The sequence below is a fragment of the Pecten maximus genome, chromosome 3 (assembly GCF_902652985.1).
Source record: "Pecten maximus chromosome 3, xPecMax1.1, whole genome shotgun sequence".
Lineage (NCBI taxonomy): Eukaryota > Metazoa > Mollusca > Bivalvia > Pectinida > Pectinidae > Pecten > Pecten maximus.
In genome coordinates, this window is record NC_047017.1 from 40,976,595 (window position 1) to 40,996,368 (window position 19,774).

The window sequence follows — 19,774 nt, forward strand, 5'->3', positions numbered from 1 at the left end:
TATCCACTATTTAAGATAAACATCCATGAATATTCATATCGAGACAGCATAAAATCAGTTTATCTTTGATGGAGTAACAGGTGCTGTCCGATCCATTTTATTGATCCAATTGGACTTTTGTTAAGTAAACCTTTGGAGAACAGGCACAGGTGTAAAGGGATTTACTGTGCAACTGTACAAATAATATATTTCCGTCATCTTTGGATTGGATACTAACGATTACAGACACGTACCATGGCAAATACATGGTCAGAAAAGGAAATAAAAACAAACAGAAATATTATTTAAATATTTATTTAATTTCCTTAAAATCCTCAAGTCTTTGGGGCTCCAAACGCGTCTGGCATTCTTTCTATCGTGTACCTGAAAGAGAAATCCAGTGTTATATTTTTTTCTTAAATACGTATGTCGTCGTTTCTTTCAAGTAAGCATAATTGGGACCTTCCTGACCTGTGATAATGTTAGAATTATCTCTTACATATAATACGATTAACCAGCAAACCACTTACCACTTGACCATAATGATCATAGCTTTGACAATCTTTGCTGTAATAATGAACATACCAGTTCCCATCTCTAACTCTGACAGACACATGACCATCCCTAACACTGATCAGGAGAAAATGAACAACCCTGTGCCAATCTCTAACTCTGACGGACCCATGACCATCCCTTCCTCCGATGATGTGGTTACCTGTGACCATCCCTTCCTCCGATAATGTGGTTACCTGTGACCATATTGACTGGGATAATAAAGATACCCGTGACCATCCCTAACTCTGGTTGTCCCGTGACCATCCCTAACTCTGGTGATTGTCCCGTGACCATCCCTAACTCTGATTGTCCCGTGACCATCCCTAACTCTGATAGACCCGTGACCATCCCTAACTCTGATTGTCCCGTGACCATCCCTAACTCTGATTGTCCCGTGACCATCCCTAACTCTGATTGTCCCGTGACCATCCCTAACTCTGATTGTCCCGTGACCATCCCTAACTCTGATTGTCCCGTGACCATCCCTAACTCTGATTGTCCCGTGACCATCCCTAACTCTGATTGTCTCGTGACCATCCCTAACTCTGATTGTCCCGTGACCATTCCTAACTGATCAGGAGAATACCTGTAAACATCTTTAAAGTGATAAGACGGATTCATGTGACCAACTCCAACTCATAAAACCGTGACAAATCCTAACTCTGATAAACCCTAACAAATCCTAACTCTGATAAACCCGTGACAAACCCTAACTCTGATAAACCCGTGACGAATCCTAACTCTGATAAACCCTAACAAATCCTAACTCTGATAAACCCGTGACAGATCCTAACTCTGATAAACCCGTGACGAATCCTAACTCTGATAAACCCGTGACAAATCCTAACTCTGATAAACCCGTGACGAATCCTAACTCTGATAAACCTGTGACAAATCCGAACTCTGATAAACCCGTGACAAACCCTAACTCTGATAAACCTGTGACAAATCCGAACTCTGATAAACCCGTGACAAACCCTAACTCTGATAAACCTGTGACAAATCCGAACTCTGATAAACCCGTGACAAACACTAACTCTGATAAACCCTAACAAATCCTAACTCTGATAAACCTGTGACAAACCCGAACTCTGATAAACCTGTGACAAATCCTAACTCTGATAAACCCGTGACAAACACTAACTCTGATAAACCCGTGACAAATCCGAACTCTGATAAACCCGTACCCGTGACAAATCCTAACTCTGATAAACCCGTGACAAATCCGAACTCTGATAAACCCGTGACCAATCCTAACTCTGATAAACCTGTGACAAATCCGAACTCTGATAAACCCGTGACAAATCCTAACTCTGATAAACCTGTGACAAATCCGAACTCTGATAAACCCGTGACAAATCCTAACTCTGATAAACCCGTGACAAATCCTAACTCTGATAAACCCATGACAAATCCTAACTCTGATAAACCCGTGACAAATCTGAACTCTGATAAACCCGTGACAAATCCTAACTCTGATAAACCTGTGACAAATCCGAACTCTGATAAACCCGTGACAAATCCTAACTCTGATAAACCCGTGACGAATCCTAACTCTGATCAGCAGGATACCTGTGATCATCTCTATGATAATGAGGATACCTGCGGCAATCTTTACTGTGATAATGAGAATACCTGTGGCCACCTTTGCATTTAGACATCTTTCTTTTCATAATGAGGTTTACCTGTGGTCATCTTAATTGTGATAATGAGGTTTACCTGTGGTCATCTTTATTGAGATAATGAGGATACCTGTGGTCATCTTTATTGTGATAATGAGGTTTACCTGTGGTCATCTTTATTGTGATAATGAGGATACCTGTGGTCATCTTTATCGTGATAATGAGAATAACTGTGGTCATCTTTACTGTGATAATGAGGATACTTGCAGCCATCTTTATTGTGATTATGAGGATACATATAACCATCTGGAGTACGATACTGAGGATACCTGTGACCATCTGGAGTATGATACTGAGGATACATGTGACCATCTGGAGTATGATACTGAGGATACATGTGACCATCTGGAGTATGATACTGAGGATACATGTGACATGTGACTATCTGGAGTATGATACTGAGGATACATGTGACATGTGACTATCTGGAGTATGATACCGAGGATACATGTGACCATCTTGAGTATGATACTGAGGATACATGTGACCATCTGGAGTATGATACTGAGGATACATGTGACCATCTGGAGTATAATACTGAGGATACATGTGACATGTGACTATCTGGAGTATGATACTGAGGATACATGTGACATGTGACCATCTGGAGTATGATACTGAGGATACATGTGACCATCTGGAGTATGATACTGAGGATACATGTGACATGTGACTATCTGGAGTATGATACTGAGGATACATGTGACATGTGACTATCTGGAGTATGATACCGAGGATACATGTGACCATCTGGAGTATGATACTGAGGATACATGTGACCATCTGGAGTATGATACTGAGGATACATGTGACCATCTGGAGTATGATACTGAGGATACATGTGACATGTGACTATCTGGAGTATGATACTGAGGATACATGTGACATGTGACTATCTGGAGTATGATACTGAGGATACATGTGACATGTGACCATCTGGAGTATGATACTGAGGATACATGTGACTATCTGGAGTATGATACTGAGGATACATGTGACCATCTGGAGTATGATACTGAAGATACATGTGACTATCTGGAGTAAGATAATGAGGATACATGTGACCATCTGGAGTATGATACTGAGGATACATGTGACTATCTGGAGTATGATACTGAGGATACATATAACCATCTGGAGTATGATACTGAGGATACATGTGACCATCTGGAGTATGATACTGAGGATACATGTGACATGTGACCATCTGGAGTAAGATACTGAGGATACATGTGACCATCTGGAGTATGATACTGAGGATACATGTGACATGTGACTATCTGGAGTATGATACTAAGGATACATGTGACCATCTGGAGTATGATACTGAGGATACATGTGACATGTGACTATCTGGAGTATGATAATGAGGATACATGTGACTATCTGGAGTAAGATAATGAGGATACATGTGACTATCTGGAGTATGATACTGAGGATACATGTGACATGTGACTATCTGGATGTGACCATCTGGAGTAAGATACTGAGGATACCTGTGACCATCTGGAGTATGATACTGAGGATACATGTGACATGTGACTATCTGGAGTATGATACTAAGGATACATGTGACCATCTGGAGTATGATACTGAGGATACATGTGACATGTGACTATCTGGATGTGACCATCTGGAGTAAGATACTGAGGATACCTGTGACCATCTGGAGTATGATACTGAGGATACATGTGACATGTGACTATCTGGAGTATGATACTAAGGATACATGTGACCATCTGGAGTATGATACTGAGGATACATGTGACATGTGACTATCTGGAGTATGATACTGAGGATACATGTGACTATCTGGAGTATGATACTGAGGATACATGTGACCATCTGGAGTATGATACTGAGGATACATGTGACATATGACCATCTGGAGTAAGATACTGAGGATACATGTGACCATCTGGAGTATGATACTGAGGATACATGTGACCATCTGGAGTATGATACTGAGGATATATGTGACCATCTGGAGTATGATACTGAGGATACATGTGACCATCTGGAGTATGTTACTGAGGATACATGTGACTATCTGGAGTATGATACTGAGGATACATGTGACCATCTGGAGTATGATACTGAGGATACATGTGACATGTGACCATCTGGAGTAAGATACTGAGGATATATGTGACCATCTGGAGTATGATACTGAGGATACATGTGACCATCTGGAGTATGTTACTGAGGATACATGTGACTATCTGGAGTATGATACTGAGGATACATGTGACCATCTGGAGTATGATACTGAGGATACATGTGACATGTGACCATCTGGAGTAAGATACTGAGGATATATGTGACCATCTGGAGTATGATACTGAGAATACATGTGACCATCTGGAGTATGATACTGAGGATACATGTGACATGTGACCATCTGGAGTAAGATACTGAGGATATATGTGACCATCTGGAGTATGATACTGAGGATACATGTGACCATCTGGAGTAAGATACTGAGGATACATGTGACATGTGACTATCTGGAGTAAGATACTGAGGATACATGTGACCATCTTGAGTATGATACTGAGGATACATGTGACCATCTGGAGTATGATACTGAGGATACATGTGACTATCTGGAGTATGATACTGAGGATACATGTGACCATCTGGAGTATGATACTGAGGATACATGTGACCATCTGGAGTATGATACTGAGGATACATGTGACCATCTGGAGTATGATGCTGAGGATATATGTGACTATCTGGAGTAAGATAATGAGGATACATGTGACTATCTGGAGTATGATACTGAGGATACATGTGACATGTGACTATCTGGATGTGACCATCTGGAGTAAGATACTGAGGATACCTGTGACCATCTGGAGTATGATACTGAGGATACATGTGACCATCTGGAGTAAGATACTGAGGATACATGTGACATGTGACTATCTGGAGTAAGATACTGAGGATACATGTGACCATCTTGAGTATGATACTGAGGATACATGTGACCATCTGGAGTATGATACTGAGGATACATGTGACTATCTGGAGTATGATACTGAGGATACATGTGACCATCTGGAGTATGATACTGAGGATACATGTGACCATCTGGAGTATGATACTGAGGATACATGTGACCATCTGGAGTATGATGCTGAGGATATATGTGACTATCTGGAGTAAGATAATGAGGATACATGTGACCATCTGGAGTAAGATACTGAGGATACATGTGACATGTGACTATCTGGAGTAAGATACTGAGGATACATGTGACCATCTTGAGTATGATACTGAGGATACATGTGACCATCTGGAGTATGATACTGAGGATACATGTGACTATCTGGAGTATGATACTGAGGATACATGTGACCATCTGGAGTATGATACTGAGGATACATGTGACCATCTGGAGTATGATACTGAGGATACATGTGACCATCTGGAGTATGATGCTGAGGATATATGTGACTATCTGGAGTAAGATAATGAGGATACATGTGACTATCTGGAGTATGATACTGAGGATACATGTGACATGTGACTATCTGGATGTGACCATCTGGAGTAAGATACTGAGGATACCTGTGACCATCTGGAGTATGATACTGAGGATACATGTGACATGTGACTATCTGGAGTATGATACTAAGGATACATGTGACCATCTGGAGTATGATACTGAGGATACATGTGACATGTGACTATCTGGAGTATGATAATGAGGATACATGTGACTATCTGGAGTAAGATAATGAGGATACATGTGACTATCTGGAGTATGATACTGAGGATACATGTGACATGTGACTATCTGGATGTGACCATCTGGAGTAAGATACTGAGGATACCTGTGACCATCTGGAGTATGATACTGAGGATACATGTGACATGTGACTATCTGGAGTATGATACTAAGGATACATGTGACCATCTGGAGTATGATACTGAGGATACATGTGACATGTGACTATCTGGATGTGACCATCTGGAGTAAGATACTGAGGATACCTGTGACCATCTGGAGTATGATACTGAGGATACATGTGACATGTGACTATCTGGAGTATGATACTAAGGATACATGTGACCATCTGGAGTATGATACTGAGGATACATGTGACATGTGACTATCTGGAGTATGATACTGAGGATACATGTGACTATCTGGAGTATGATACTGAGGATACATGTGACCATCTGGAGTATGATACTGAGGATACATGTGACATATGACCATCTGGAGTAAGATACTGAGGATACATGTGACCATCTGGAGTATGATACTGAGGATACATGTGACCATCTGGAGTATGATACTGAGGATATATGTGACCATCTGGAGTATGATACTGAGGATACATGTGACCATCTGGAGTATGTTACTGAGGATACATGTGACTATCTGGAGTATGATACTGAGGATACATGTGACCATCTGGAGTATGATACTGAGGATACATGTGACATGTGACCATCTGGAGTAAGATACTGAGGATATATGTGACCATCTGGAGTATGATACTGAGGATACATGTGACCATCTGGAGTATGTTACTGAGGATACATGTGACTATCTGGAGTATGATACTGAGGATACATGTGACCATCTGGAGTATGATACTGAGGATACATGTGACATGTGACCATCTGGAGTATGATACTGAGGATACATGTGACTATCTGGAGTATGATACTGAGGATACATGTGACTATCTGGAGTATGATACTGAGGATACATGTGACATGTGACCATCTGGAGTAAGATACTGAGGATATATGTGACCATCTGGAGTATGATACTGAGAATACATGTGACCATCTGGAGTATGATACTGAGGATACATGTGACATGTGACCATCTGGAGTAAGATACTGAGGATACATGTGACCATCTGGAGTAAGATACTGAGGATACATGTGACATGTGACTATCTGGAGTAAGATACTGAGGATACATGTGACCATCTTGAGTATGATACTGAGGATACATGTGACCATCTGGAGTATGATACTGAGGATACATGTGACTATCTGGAGTATGATACTGAGGATACATGTGACCATCTGGAGTATGATACTGAGGATACATGTGACCATCTGGAGTATGATACTGAGGATACATGTGACCATCTGGAGTATGATACTGAGGATATATGTGACTATCTGGAGTAAGATAATGAGGATACATGTGACTATCTGGAGTATGATACTGAGGATACATGTGACATGTGACTATCTGGATGTGACCATCTGGAGTAAGATACTGAGGATACCTGTGACCATCTGGAGTATGATACTGAGGATACATGTGACATGTGACTATCTGGAGTATGATACTAAGGATACATGTGACCATCTGGAGTATGATACTGAGGATACATGTGACATGTGACTATCTGGAGTATGATAATGAGGATACATGTGACTATCTGGAGTAAGATAATGAGGATACATGTGACTATCTGGAGTATGATACTGAGGATACATGTGACATGTGACTATCTGGATGTGACCATCTGGAGTAAGATACTGAGGATACCTGTGACCATCTGGAGTATGATACTGAGGATACATGTGACATGTGACTATCTGGAGTATGATACTAAGGATACATGTGACCATCTGGAGTATGATACTGAGGATACATGTGACATGTGACTATCTGGATGTGACCATCTGGAGTAAGATACTGAGGATACCTGTGACCATCTGGAGTATGATACTGAGGATACATGTGACATGTGACTATCTGGAGTATGATACTAAGGATACATGTGACCATCTGGAGTATGATACTGAGGATACATGTGACATGTGACTATCTGGAGTATGATACTGAGGATACATGTGACTATCTGGAGTATGATACTGAGGATACATGTGACCATCTGGAGTATGATACTGAGGATACATGTGACATATGACCATCTGGAGTAAGATACTGAGGATACATGTGACCATCTGGAGTATGATACTGAGGATACATGTGACCATCTGGAGTAAGATAATGAGGATACATGTGACCATCTGGAGTATGATACTGAGGATACATGTGACCATCTGGAGTATGATACTGAGGATACATGTGACATGTGACCATCTGGAGTATGATACTGAGGATACATGTGACATGTGACTATCTGGAGTATGATACTGAGGATACATGTGACCATCTGGAGTATGATACCGAGGATACATGTGACCATCTGGAGTATGATACTGAGGATACATATAACCATCTGGAGTATGATACTGAGGATACATGTGACCATCTGGAGTATGATACTGAGGATACATGTGACCATCTGGAGTATGATACTGAGGATACATGTGACCATCTGGAGTATGATACTAAGGATACATGTGACATGTGACCATCTGGAGTATGATACTGAGGATACATGTGACATGTGACTATCTGGAGTATGATACTGAGGATACATGTGACATGTGACTATCTGGAGTATGATACTGAGGATACATGTGACTATCTGGAGTATGATACTGAGGATACATGTGACCATCTGGAGTATGATACTGAGGATACATGTGACCATCTGGAGTATGATACTGAGGATACATGTGACCATCTGGAGTATGATACTGAGGATACATGTGACCATCTGGAGTATGATACTGAGGATACATGTGACATGTGACTATCTGGAGTATGATACTGAGGATACATGTGACCACCTGGAGTATGATACTGAGGATACATGTGACATGTGACTATCTGGAGTATGATACTGAGGATACATGTGACATGTGACCATCTGGAGTATGATACTGAGGATACATGTGACCATCTGGAGTATGATACTGAGGATACATGTGACATGTGACTATCTGGAGTATGATACCGAGGATACATGTGACATGTGACTATCTGGAGTATGATACTGAGGATACATGTGACATGTGACTATCTGGAGTATGATACTGAGGAAACATGTGACCATCTGGAGTATGATACTGAGGATACATGTGACATGTGACCATCTGGAGTATGATACTGAGGATACATGTGACCATCTGGAGTATGATACTGAGGATACATGTGACCATCTGGAGTATGATACTGAGGATACATGTGACCATCTGGAGTATGATACTGAGGATACATGTGACCATCTGGAGTATGATACTGAGGATACCTGTGGCCCTTCTTACTGATGAGACCTATCATCCTTACCTTCGCTGCTGTAGGAACATGATTGGGACACCAGGAATCTTCCGAACCCTTCTTTTCAGATCTTTATCACAAGTTGCTATTATATAACACTTATGCTGTAAAATAATATTTTAAGTTTGTGAGAAAATGATTGATAGTAAGATCTATAATAATAGTGATTTAAATTTGTGTGTCTGTATAGAGGGTAGGGGAGATCACAAAAAAGAGCTTCCAACCTCCAAAGAGAAGAAAATTAAATTCTATTTATAGATATTTTCTCAGAGCATCAACTAAACCAAAGGGCAAATATTTCCTAAACCAAACTGTACAAAACTTTATAAAGATTGCTATTCCTAGCATTTTAAACATAATTAATCATACTGTTTCATTTTTTTTTTGTTTACAGGTTCCTGTCAAACATTAATTACAGGTGTGTCCCCACTAGTTACAGGTAAATTTACCTGTGTTATTCTCTGTACTAAACAGTCATCAGCATACGTTCCTTTGTGTAGACACGGCAGCCTCTGAAATCTCTCATCTTTGGCAATTCTGTAAAATTCAGAAAAATAAACAAAACTGCATCTGTATAACTAATCAAAAGGATTAAAGGAAGAGTGGAACTGCTTTACAGGTTTATTCACTTACAATTCTTGTGATATACTTGAGTTTGTTACAATGAGTCGACAAAAAAGATCAATCAGGGATAACAGGGAACCTTTCTCAACAGTTCAATCTAGTTTATGGTTCATTTTTCTGTTTGAAAGTATACTGATTTATTACATAAATATCATAAAGGGAGTTTTGCCCACCGTTGTGGCTACACAGATAAACCCAGACTTGTCTCTATGATACTAATTTTGTTAAAATGAAACATTGCCGAGAAATGCAAGATGTCCTTCTGAATCTTATCTTTATTACAAAGTGATCATGAAAAACAAGGACCTAGTTATAAGGTAAACTTGTGTGTAAAATTTAAGAAAGACAATTTCTTATAAACATTGACAGTATGCTAAAGACTGGTTACCCAGCAACCAACCCACCTCAAAGCAACTCTATATTTACTGCCAAGCTTCTCCAACTCTGCCATCACACAGTCAGTTATGTAGGGAATACCTGTCAAAACGAATTACTAATAATATCATATTTTCAAAATAAAATATATGCTCAGTTTGAAAAGAATTTAATGGGATATTTCACTCATAAAATGCTATTTCAGAGAAAAAAAATTCGAACATCAGACCTACAATTGAGTAGGTTGTAAGAGTTATCCCCCGAGTGAGAGCTGATGCATATGATTATCGGATGTAGTGAGGAGGCGTGTTGGTCGGTTACGCTAGGAAAAGGGCAGAGCAATGCAATAGAATATACAGGGGAGATAACTCCCCTTTAAGAAATTGTAAGAAAAACTACAATGTGTTGTATTATTCTTATTTCAATGCTTTTAAATAGGTCATGTTTTTATCCTTCCACACCACATGCATCGTATATACATGTCATAACCTATCACTGAAAGAAAGTTTATATGGTTTCTTAATTTGTTTCTTTTTTTTTAATAATAAATAATTAGTAATATCCCATTATTAATATGTTAAAGCTGTTTATTGTGTCATGAATATTGATGATGTACAGTTATACAAGTGTACTTACATTTGGCATACAGACAGTCCATCATGGACTGAACAATGTCCAGTTTGTTTTTGATAGAGAAGTTGATGAAGTTGGTGTCAACAAGGATGTGATATGGAGGACCCAGTTGTGTGTTATATTTGAAAAACAGCGCAGACGAGGCCTGGGGTCTGTTGAGAGAAATGTGTAAACTCTTCGTGAAAACCTTTGATACTACATTTGTTGATTCAATGTTGAATACAAAAAAGTACATATTGAGTACCGTCATTTCCTGCATATATCACCCGCTTTGGGGTATAGCCCCGGGAAGTAAATTAAGGCATTTTTGATGTTTTTGTGAAATAAATTCCAGATTGCTAGTGTTATACATTGATTAGACTTGGACAATCTGGACTAAAGTGATTCTGAGCCATCAGACTTTGACGGATGGTGACTTCACGATTGATGACATATGATGGAAAAATTGTGTTTTTGTTAAACATATACCGTATTTGACCTAATAAGGGCGCCCCTACTTTTTTTCAAGGAAATAAATCTTTGAGTGTCAAAATGGTGTTCAAAAGTAATAATTCATGTGAAATATTTTGCTACTTTATGTGTTCAATTTTCTTCAGCAAATTAAGTAACTGGAACACATGTTTTCGCCACATTTTTTGTATTCCTACAGGCTACAGATGACATGTCAGTGCAAAGAGCACCCAAAACTAAACACATACAAATAATAACTTACATCTTTATTTGAAGATAAAGTAAAGACTTCATGACTTCATTCTTGTTGATAAATAACTTTTGTTCAGAACAGAAAGCTAGTAAAAGACATTGTAAATCAATTATTAGGTCAAAGAAAACGATGTCGGATATGATCTGGGAAATCACCTGTTTCTATAAATAGAACACAAAAGAGTTCCATTTGAACATAAATGGTGGAGCACAGGTTCTCTGGTCTAAAGATCAGCTGGCATGGTTTACAAGTTTACAGGAGTATTCAAGTGATGTTTAAGCTTAATATATGATAATGAATAGATATCTTCTGAATAGTTTACCGTTTCCACAAGCTTGGGTATTTTGCTATAAGGTATAGTCTCTTTCATAAAACTTCAGAATAACTAATCTTAATAAGGGTGCCCCCACTGTCAATTACCCGCGCCCTGCGCCCTTATTAGGTCAAATACGGTACATGTATGTATTATTAAAGCTATATATATAAATTTATTGAAGATTTATTTTGTTTACAAACCGCATAAATCTAGCATACATGTGCATGAATATCTGCACATTTGAAATCAGTTACTTCATCTGCTGTTTCAATACAAATGGAAACATTTAATAATGTATAGCCCACATTTTTTAAAATTTGGTTAAAAGAAATCAGAGACAGCCCACATTGGCAGATAGCCCGCACTAGGCATCTTCTGATGTAAAAAATTGTATAGACCGCGGGCAATACGCAGGATATTACAGTAGTGAAGTAAGTACAGTATTTTATTAATTGAAAGGATGTTCATGCTAGGATGTAAATCATGTAAATAATTAACATTTGTCTCATAAAATATACATTATACACTTAATATAAACCACTTAGTATAAAGATATTAAATAATATATTGTCTATATTTCGTGCAGGTAAAATCTAATCATAATTAATGCAGTTATTAAATAAGATATATCAAAAAGATTCTTCCATTACAAATTGTTATTTATTGAATAATTGATAAGAGAACATATTGAAACAAATAAACTTACAGTTCCCTTACGGTCATGTTTTGAGCATCCTTTTTCTTCCTTTTTTTACTTAATCTGTCTTTCTTTTGTCTTAAACAAAAAAGAAGCACTTTGTAAAACATTTTTACTTCAACACTTCAATACAATGAGGTAAAATTCAAAATAGAAGAAAGTTTTATGCAAAAGAAATTTCTTGCTTCATTGTGTCTCAAACTGCGATTTCCTTTCTTTATCAAAACATAATTCTTGTGAAAGGTGAAAGCAATTAATCTTTTTAAAGAATTAGATACTACTTGACGAAAAAGGACATCTAACTCACATTCTCTGATCTTTCAAATTGATGCGTCTCTTCATTGCCGCAAGCTTTTGATGCTTTTGTACTTTCCCCTGAAATAAAGATATACAGTGTAGATACATGTACATTAAAATTGTAAGATGGAACATTTTTTATCTGAAAGATGTGATTGCTATATGGCTGGTCCCCGTGATTTCGTGTACGCCGCACCCGGTCCCGGACCCGATCCCCGTACCAGGAATATTGATGTTATTTTTTTTCTCAACAACGACTTAATGAATAAATCTCATGTTTTTCTTGTAAATCCAGATTTATATTTCCAAAATCTGACATTTAAAATAAAATGGAAATAATACCTACAACTTTAGTAATCGTCGATTTACATTTTTCAGGGTGTGATTTTGTGTACGCCGCACTCAACCGTGAAAAATTACGGTTTTTGGCTGTTTATTCGTAAACAAGGGTTTATTTTTATGATATTTTCGATTCCATACTTCAAGTAAACCTAGTTGTTGATACAAATATAAGTTTTGATTACAAATACTACTTATTTCATTTCAAATCTTGCCTTTTTTGAGATCGCGGCGATGATCACGGGGGTTTTTGTTTACGCCCGGTCCCGTACCAAGGGCAGACTACTCCCGATCCACCGTGCTAGGACTACTGGTTTATGAGTAGCGTGTATTGTGTAATACCAGATATTTATACATGACTTTTAGTCTAGATACATTAGTAATCAATTATATCGGACGATGTTTTTGTGATGTTAGTGAAAGATTTCGCGAAAATTACAAAAGTGAAAAAGCGTGGAAAAAAAAATTAATATTGTGTATACTACGAATATTTATATATAGTTATGCACCAAGTGCAATCTGGTATCTATACAAATACAAGCATATCAATCTTTAATTGAAGTATACAAAATGATCAGTGGAATATAGACATTGATTTAATTTGCTGAACTGTGTTTAATTCACATAATTGTATATTATGTACTCATTAAATTCATTAGATTTGTGTTCAGTTGTTTGTATAACCTTAATTAATCAGTGATTGTGAGATTATCCAAACACACCTAACGCCACCAGCCGCTGTTATCTGGTAAGAAAAAGAACAATAGACTTATATTACTAATTGTTTGTTTAGAGAGTCAGATACTGAACAGCTGATCAGTTTGGTAATCCCATAATTTTGATTAGTTATCTCATGTTGGAAAAAATCAATTAAATTCATCCAACCAATGAAATGACTGCAATTCAGCCACAATACCAATCACCTCAAGTATATATTGAAGTATTGTCCCCTCCTCTGTCACAATATTTTCATATTGAAAATACCTACATACGCTCACGAAAAATACGCATTATGGCAACCCTTATAGTTGGCCATTCACAGGCCAAGTATTTTCACAAGTACTTGCGTCCTAGTGATGCCATCTTTGTCATCTCCCGAAGCAGCTATCGAGTTGAAGAGATGTGGTCTGAGATTAAGGGGTTAGTACCTAAGTATGACATTTGCGTCATCCACTGTGGTGCTAACAATCTTGGCCGTGATCCTGTCCCCATCGTCCTGCAGCGGTTTCAGCACCTGTGCGAGAGGATTTGGAAAGTGTCGCCGACTATGCAGATCGCGATTTCAGCCATACTACCACGGATAGAGTCCCGATTCGAAGATGCGATACCCAGGCCAGGATTTCTCAACAAAATCAACTACAAGGCCAGATGTATCAACCACGCACTAAGAACCATATCCAGCATCACACCGAACCTCCACTACATACCCCATCCAGCCTTCGCCCGGAACGGAGTTATACAAGAGCAACTACTCAGCAGAGATGGCCTTCATCTAAGCTTTAAGGGCACTGACAGAGTAGTGAACGACATCCTCGCCGGAGTTACAACAATCAGAACGCCGCCACCGACCACTACGCCGCCACCGACCACTACGCCGCCACCGACCACTACGCCGCCACAGACCACTACGCCGTCAACAACCACTACGCCGCCAACAACCACTACGCCGCCAACAACCACTACACCGCCACAGACCACTACGCCGTCAACAACCACTACGCCGCCACAGACCACTACGCCGTCAACAACCACTACGCCACCACCGACCACTACGCCGCCACCGACCACTACGCCGCCACCGACCACTAAGCCGCCACTGACCACTACGCCGCCACCGACCACTAAGCCTTCCTACCTTTCTGTACTGATTTCCGTGCCACCGACAGCAATTCCTCCTGTAGAACCCACTTACATACCTGACGATGATCCTGCATCTTGGCCAGAATTACCATCCCGTACCACAATTCCATCACAGAGATCACAGACAGCATCCGATACTAGTCCTACTACGCCACCACCGACCACTAAGCCTTCCTACCTTTCTGTACTGATTTCCGTGCCACCGACAGCAATTCCTCCTGTAGAACCCGGTACTACTACGCCAGTACCCGATACCACTACGCCAGTACCAGATACTACCACGCCAGCACCCGATACTACTACGCCAGTACCAGATACTACTACGCCAGTACCTGATACTACTACGCCAGTACCCGATACTACTACGCCAGTACCAGATACTACTACGCCAGTTCCCGATACCACTACGCCAGTACCAGATACTACTACGCCAGTACCAGATACTACTACGCCAGTACCAGATACTACTACGCCAGTACCCGATACCACTACGCCAGTACCAGATACTACCACGCCAGCACCCGATACTACTACGCCAGTACCAGATACTACTACGCCAGTACCCGATACTACTACGCCAGTACCCGATACTACTACGCCAGTACCAGATACTACTACGCCAGTTCCCGATACCACTACGCCAGTTCCCGATACCACTACGCCAGTACCAGATACTACTACGCCAGTACCAGATACTACTACGCCAGTACCCGATACCACTACGCCAGTACCAGATACTACTACGCCAGTACCCGATACCACTACGCCAGTACCAGATACTACCACGCCAGTACCCGATACTACTACGCAAGCACCGCCGCCTACTAAACTGAGCAGACGTCAGAGAAAAAATAGAAGAAGGAAATCTAAGACCACTACCACACAGTCAGCATTCGATACTACCACGCCAGTACCCGATACTACCACGCCAGTACCCGATACTACCACGCCAGCACCCGATACTACCACGCCAGCACCCGATACTACCACGCCAGCACCCGATACTACCACGCCAGTACCCGATACTACCACGCCAGCACCCGATACTACCACGCCAGTACCCGATACTACCACGCCAGCATCCGATGCTACTCCTACCACACCAGAACTCGATACGACACAGACAGCATCCGATACTAGACTACAGGATTCCTTTGCAGGTATACAGATAGGTGGTGGAGGGGAGGGGGGAACGTTATCTTACCGTAGTGTTGTTTATTCTTCCGGCTTAAAGACATTTTTGGAAAGCGACGTAATATTTTCTATTCTTTCTAACCCTGATAAGGATAAAGATAAATTGTCAGATGTTACAACATTAAAACCCAAGGGAGGGGAGACGTTTTTGATAACCGACAACGGAGATGTCTGTAGAACTGATGACTGGTCATGTGATGGGTATTTTTGGGTTAATAAGGGTGGTCATGGAATTCCTAAAGCAAATCCAAAAATGTGGAAACGTACTTATTACATAAGTGAAGGGAAGGGCGATACTAAAGGTTCCAAAAACTTTCAGCGTAGAATGTATATGATGAAGAAGGGGACTGTTACTTACAGGTTTATTCAGTACATAGGTGATGAGACTATTTTTGTCCCTAGGGTCCACGGGAATGGCACAGATGGGAACGATTATAGGAGGACTTTTCCATCTGTTTTAAAGCAGGTTAAATCAGTTAGTTCTAGTGATAGCAATCCGTCATCGGTGTTTAAGAGGAATCAAACAGAGCAACAAGTTAAGGGTAGCTTACAGGGTAGGGCTAATCTTAGGTCCCCTTCTCAAGTTAGGTATCAGTTAAGGCTAGCAAGGAATGAGAAACGTCTTAGCCATGATGAGTTGTACAGTACTTTAGAGCTTATGTATCACTTAGATGGTTATATTCATGATTTTGCTATAGGTCCAGATCTTAGGTGTGTTTTAGGTGTTCAGGAATTATTGAGCGAGTTAAATTTATTATTACAAGTTGAATCTGACGAGAAGTTGTACATGTCGTATGACACAACCTTTCAAGTAGGAGATTTTTATGTTTCAGCTTTAGTATTTAGACATGTTTTATTTCAAAATAATAAAACCATTCCTGTAGCTTTTTTCATTCATGATAAGAAATCTACTAGGATTCACGAATTTTTTTGGTGGTGTATCAAGTCTCTTATTCCTAATTTATCGAAGGGTAGTCATGTCATTGTTGTAGACAGGGAATTAGCCATAAAAAATGCCATAGAAGACGTTTTTCCTGATTGTATGAGACGTCATCTTGTTGAATGCATTTCAAATGGTAGATTTTCAAAATTTCCAAGGAAAAAAATTCAGTAAATATAGGAAAAAGAAGAATTCTCAAACTTTATCCTTTGATATTTTTATGGATTGTGAATCCGAGGGATGTCACCTTTCTAATGTATTTGACGATATGGTCACTTGTGACGCTGGCTGTAACAGATGGTTTCATAATAGATGTGTCAGTGATAAGTCAGGTTTACATTTTTCAAGGGATAGTTTTGTTTGGCATTGCAGTAAATGTTCCTAGGCAAGTAGGTAGGTACAGTGTAGGTAGGTAGGTAGGTAGGTAGGTTAGGTTAGGTTAGGTTAGGTTAGGTTAGGTTAGGTAGGTTAGGTAGGTTAGGTTAGATTAGGTAGGTAGGTCGTAGGTAGGTAGGCAGGTAGGTAAAACAAATGGGCTCTTTGTAGAACTGCGTCCTCGTCGCAGAGCTCGGTAACATTCTTTATAGGATGGCTGAAGGTTCTACACATTTTAGATAAAGACATTAACATTCATAAGACAGGTTGCCATATAACATCTGGTATATGTATACAGACAATACACGCTACTCATAAACCAGTAGTCCTAGCACGGTGGATCGGGAGTAGTCTGCCCTTGGTACGGGACCGGGCGTAAACAAAAACCCCCGTGATCATCGCCGCGATCTCAAAAAAGGCAAGATTTGAAATGAAATAAGTAGTATTTGTAATCAAAACTTATATTTGTATCAACAACTAGGTTTACTTGAAGTATGGAATCGAAAATATCATAAAAATAAACCCTTGTTTACGAATAAACAGCCAAAAACCGTAATTTTTCACGGTTGAGTGCGGCGTACACAAAATCACACCCTGAAAAATGTAAATCGACGATTACTAAAGTTGTAGGTATTATTTCCATTTTATTTTAAATGTCAGATTTTGGAAATATAAATCTGGATTTACAAGAAAAACATGAGATTTATTCATTAAGTCGTTGTTGAGAAAAAAAATAACATCAATATTCCTGGTACGGGGATCGGGTCCGGGACCGGGTGCGGCGTACACGAAATCACGGGGACCTATATGGCTGTTTTTGCGAATAGTGATTTTTAATCTTAATATTGATAAATCTTATATAGCAAATAACAGTTTGGATTTCAACACAGATTAATACAGATTATGCAAACACTACATTAATTACATTTAATGTGTAAATCAATGATGTCTAAAAGCCAGAATAAGAAAATCTTTTGATGAAATGCCAAGAAGGGACATAACTCCTTCTTATCAAAAGTATAATCAGAAAGGAACATAGAAATACAAAATTGAGACAGTCCGAATTTCAGATACCGGTTTCCAACGAAAGACTTTTAATTTCAATCCGCTTAAACTGACTATAATGATATGAAAGTAAGCATTGGCTATGTGAATCAGGGCACGTGTAACGGTGTAATGTAACATCAACAAGATCAACAGCGAGTCCACGACGTCTATTCCCACTTAATAACTCTGATAAAGGTACAAAATCTATCACCACGTGTAATAAATGTATATAATGTTTCTATGAATCAGAAAATAATACTTCCATTGACCACATACAATGAATTTCATGTCATTTAGCGCATCAATGTAGCTTACCATCTTGTTTAGGCCGAGTGGGTCGTGTGTCTTGCTGATCGTAGTACTAATGACCGTTGGAAATCTTCTAGACAGTCGTGATCTGTAAGAATTCCACACAATGCATATTACACGAAATTTATTTGAGCGAATACTTTTGAAGTTTGTAGTGGTTTTGTGTTTAAGTATAACGCACACGTTTTTAAGTTCGTTCACTTTGAAAAAATCTTTAACATCAGCACTGAAACCCGTTCCACTCCCAACACTGTTCCCTAAAAATGCCTTGGTGGCATTTAGTAGACATATTTCTTTAACATGAGGGAAACGCTTAGTCGAATAGGCGAGTGAATCAAACATTCAATTGACCGAGAATGTACTGGCGCATTCGTATACAGAAAATGATGTTACCCATAACACGATGGATTTTATTTGAACTGCCTTATTATTATTTTTAATTGTGTGAATGGTTGCCCATTTGATATAACAAATATTTCACGAGTATTACAGAATATCGATATTTTCATGAGTGCGAAGCACGAGTGAAAAATATCGAAATACATCTATTCTGTCATACTCGTGAAATATATGTTATATTCAACAATTTTCTTTTTATTACATTTTATATACTTAAAAACAAAATTTAAAACATAGAAAAATTAACAGTGTCAAAAAGTGCGGGAATCA

At 39.3% G+C, this 19,774-nt stretch overlaps 1 protein-coding gene across 1 annotated transcript; it reads right to left on the reverse strand.

The window, feature by feature from the left end:
* Nucleotides 1–278: 278 nt before the first annotated feature.
* On the reverse strand, nt 279–19,386 carry LOC117324183 (rRNA-processing protein FCF1 homolog). Its single transcript, XM_033879871.1, has 8 exons — nt 19,112–19,386; nt 13,052–13,119; nt 12,754–12,822; nt 11,032–11,180; nt 10,425–10,497; nt 9,846–9,933; nt 9,406–9,500; nt 279–363 (listed from the first exon to the last, which is right to left on the reverse strand). The coding sequence occupies exons 1-8, from the start codon at nt 19,112–19,114 to the stop codon at nt 315–317; spliced, it is 594 nt and encodes a 197-aa protein (XP_033735762.1). The 5' UTR covers nt 19,115–19,386; the 3' UTR covers nt 279–314.
* Between the last annotated feature and the right edge of the window lie 388 nt (nt 19,387–19,774).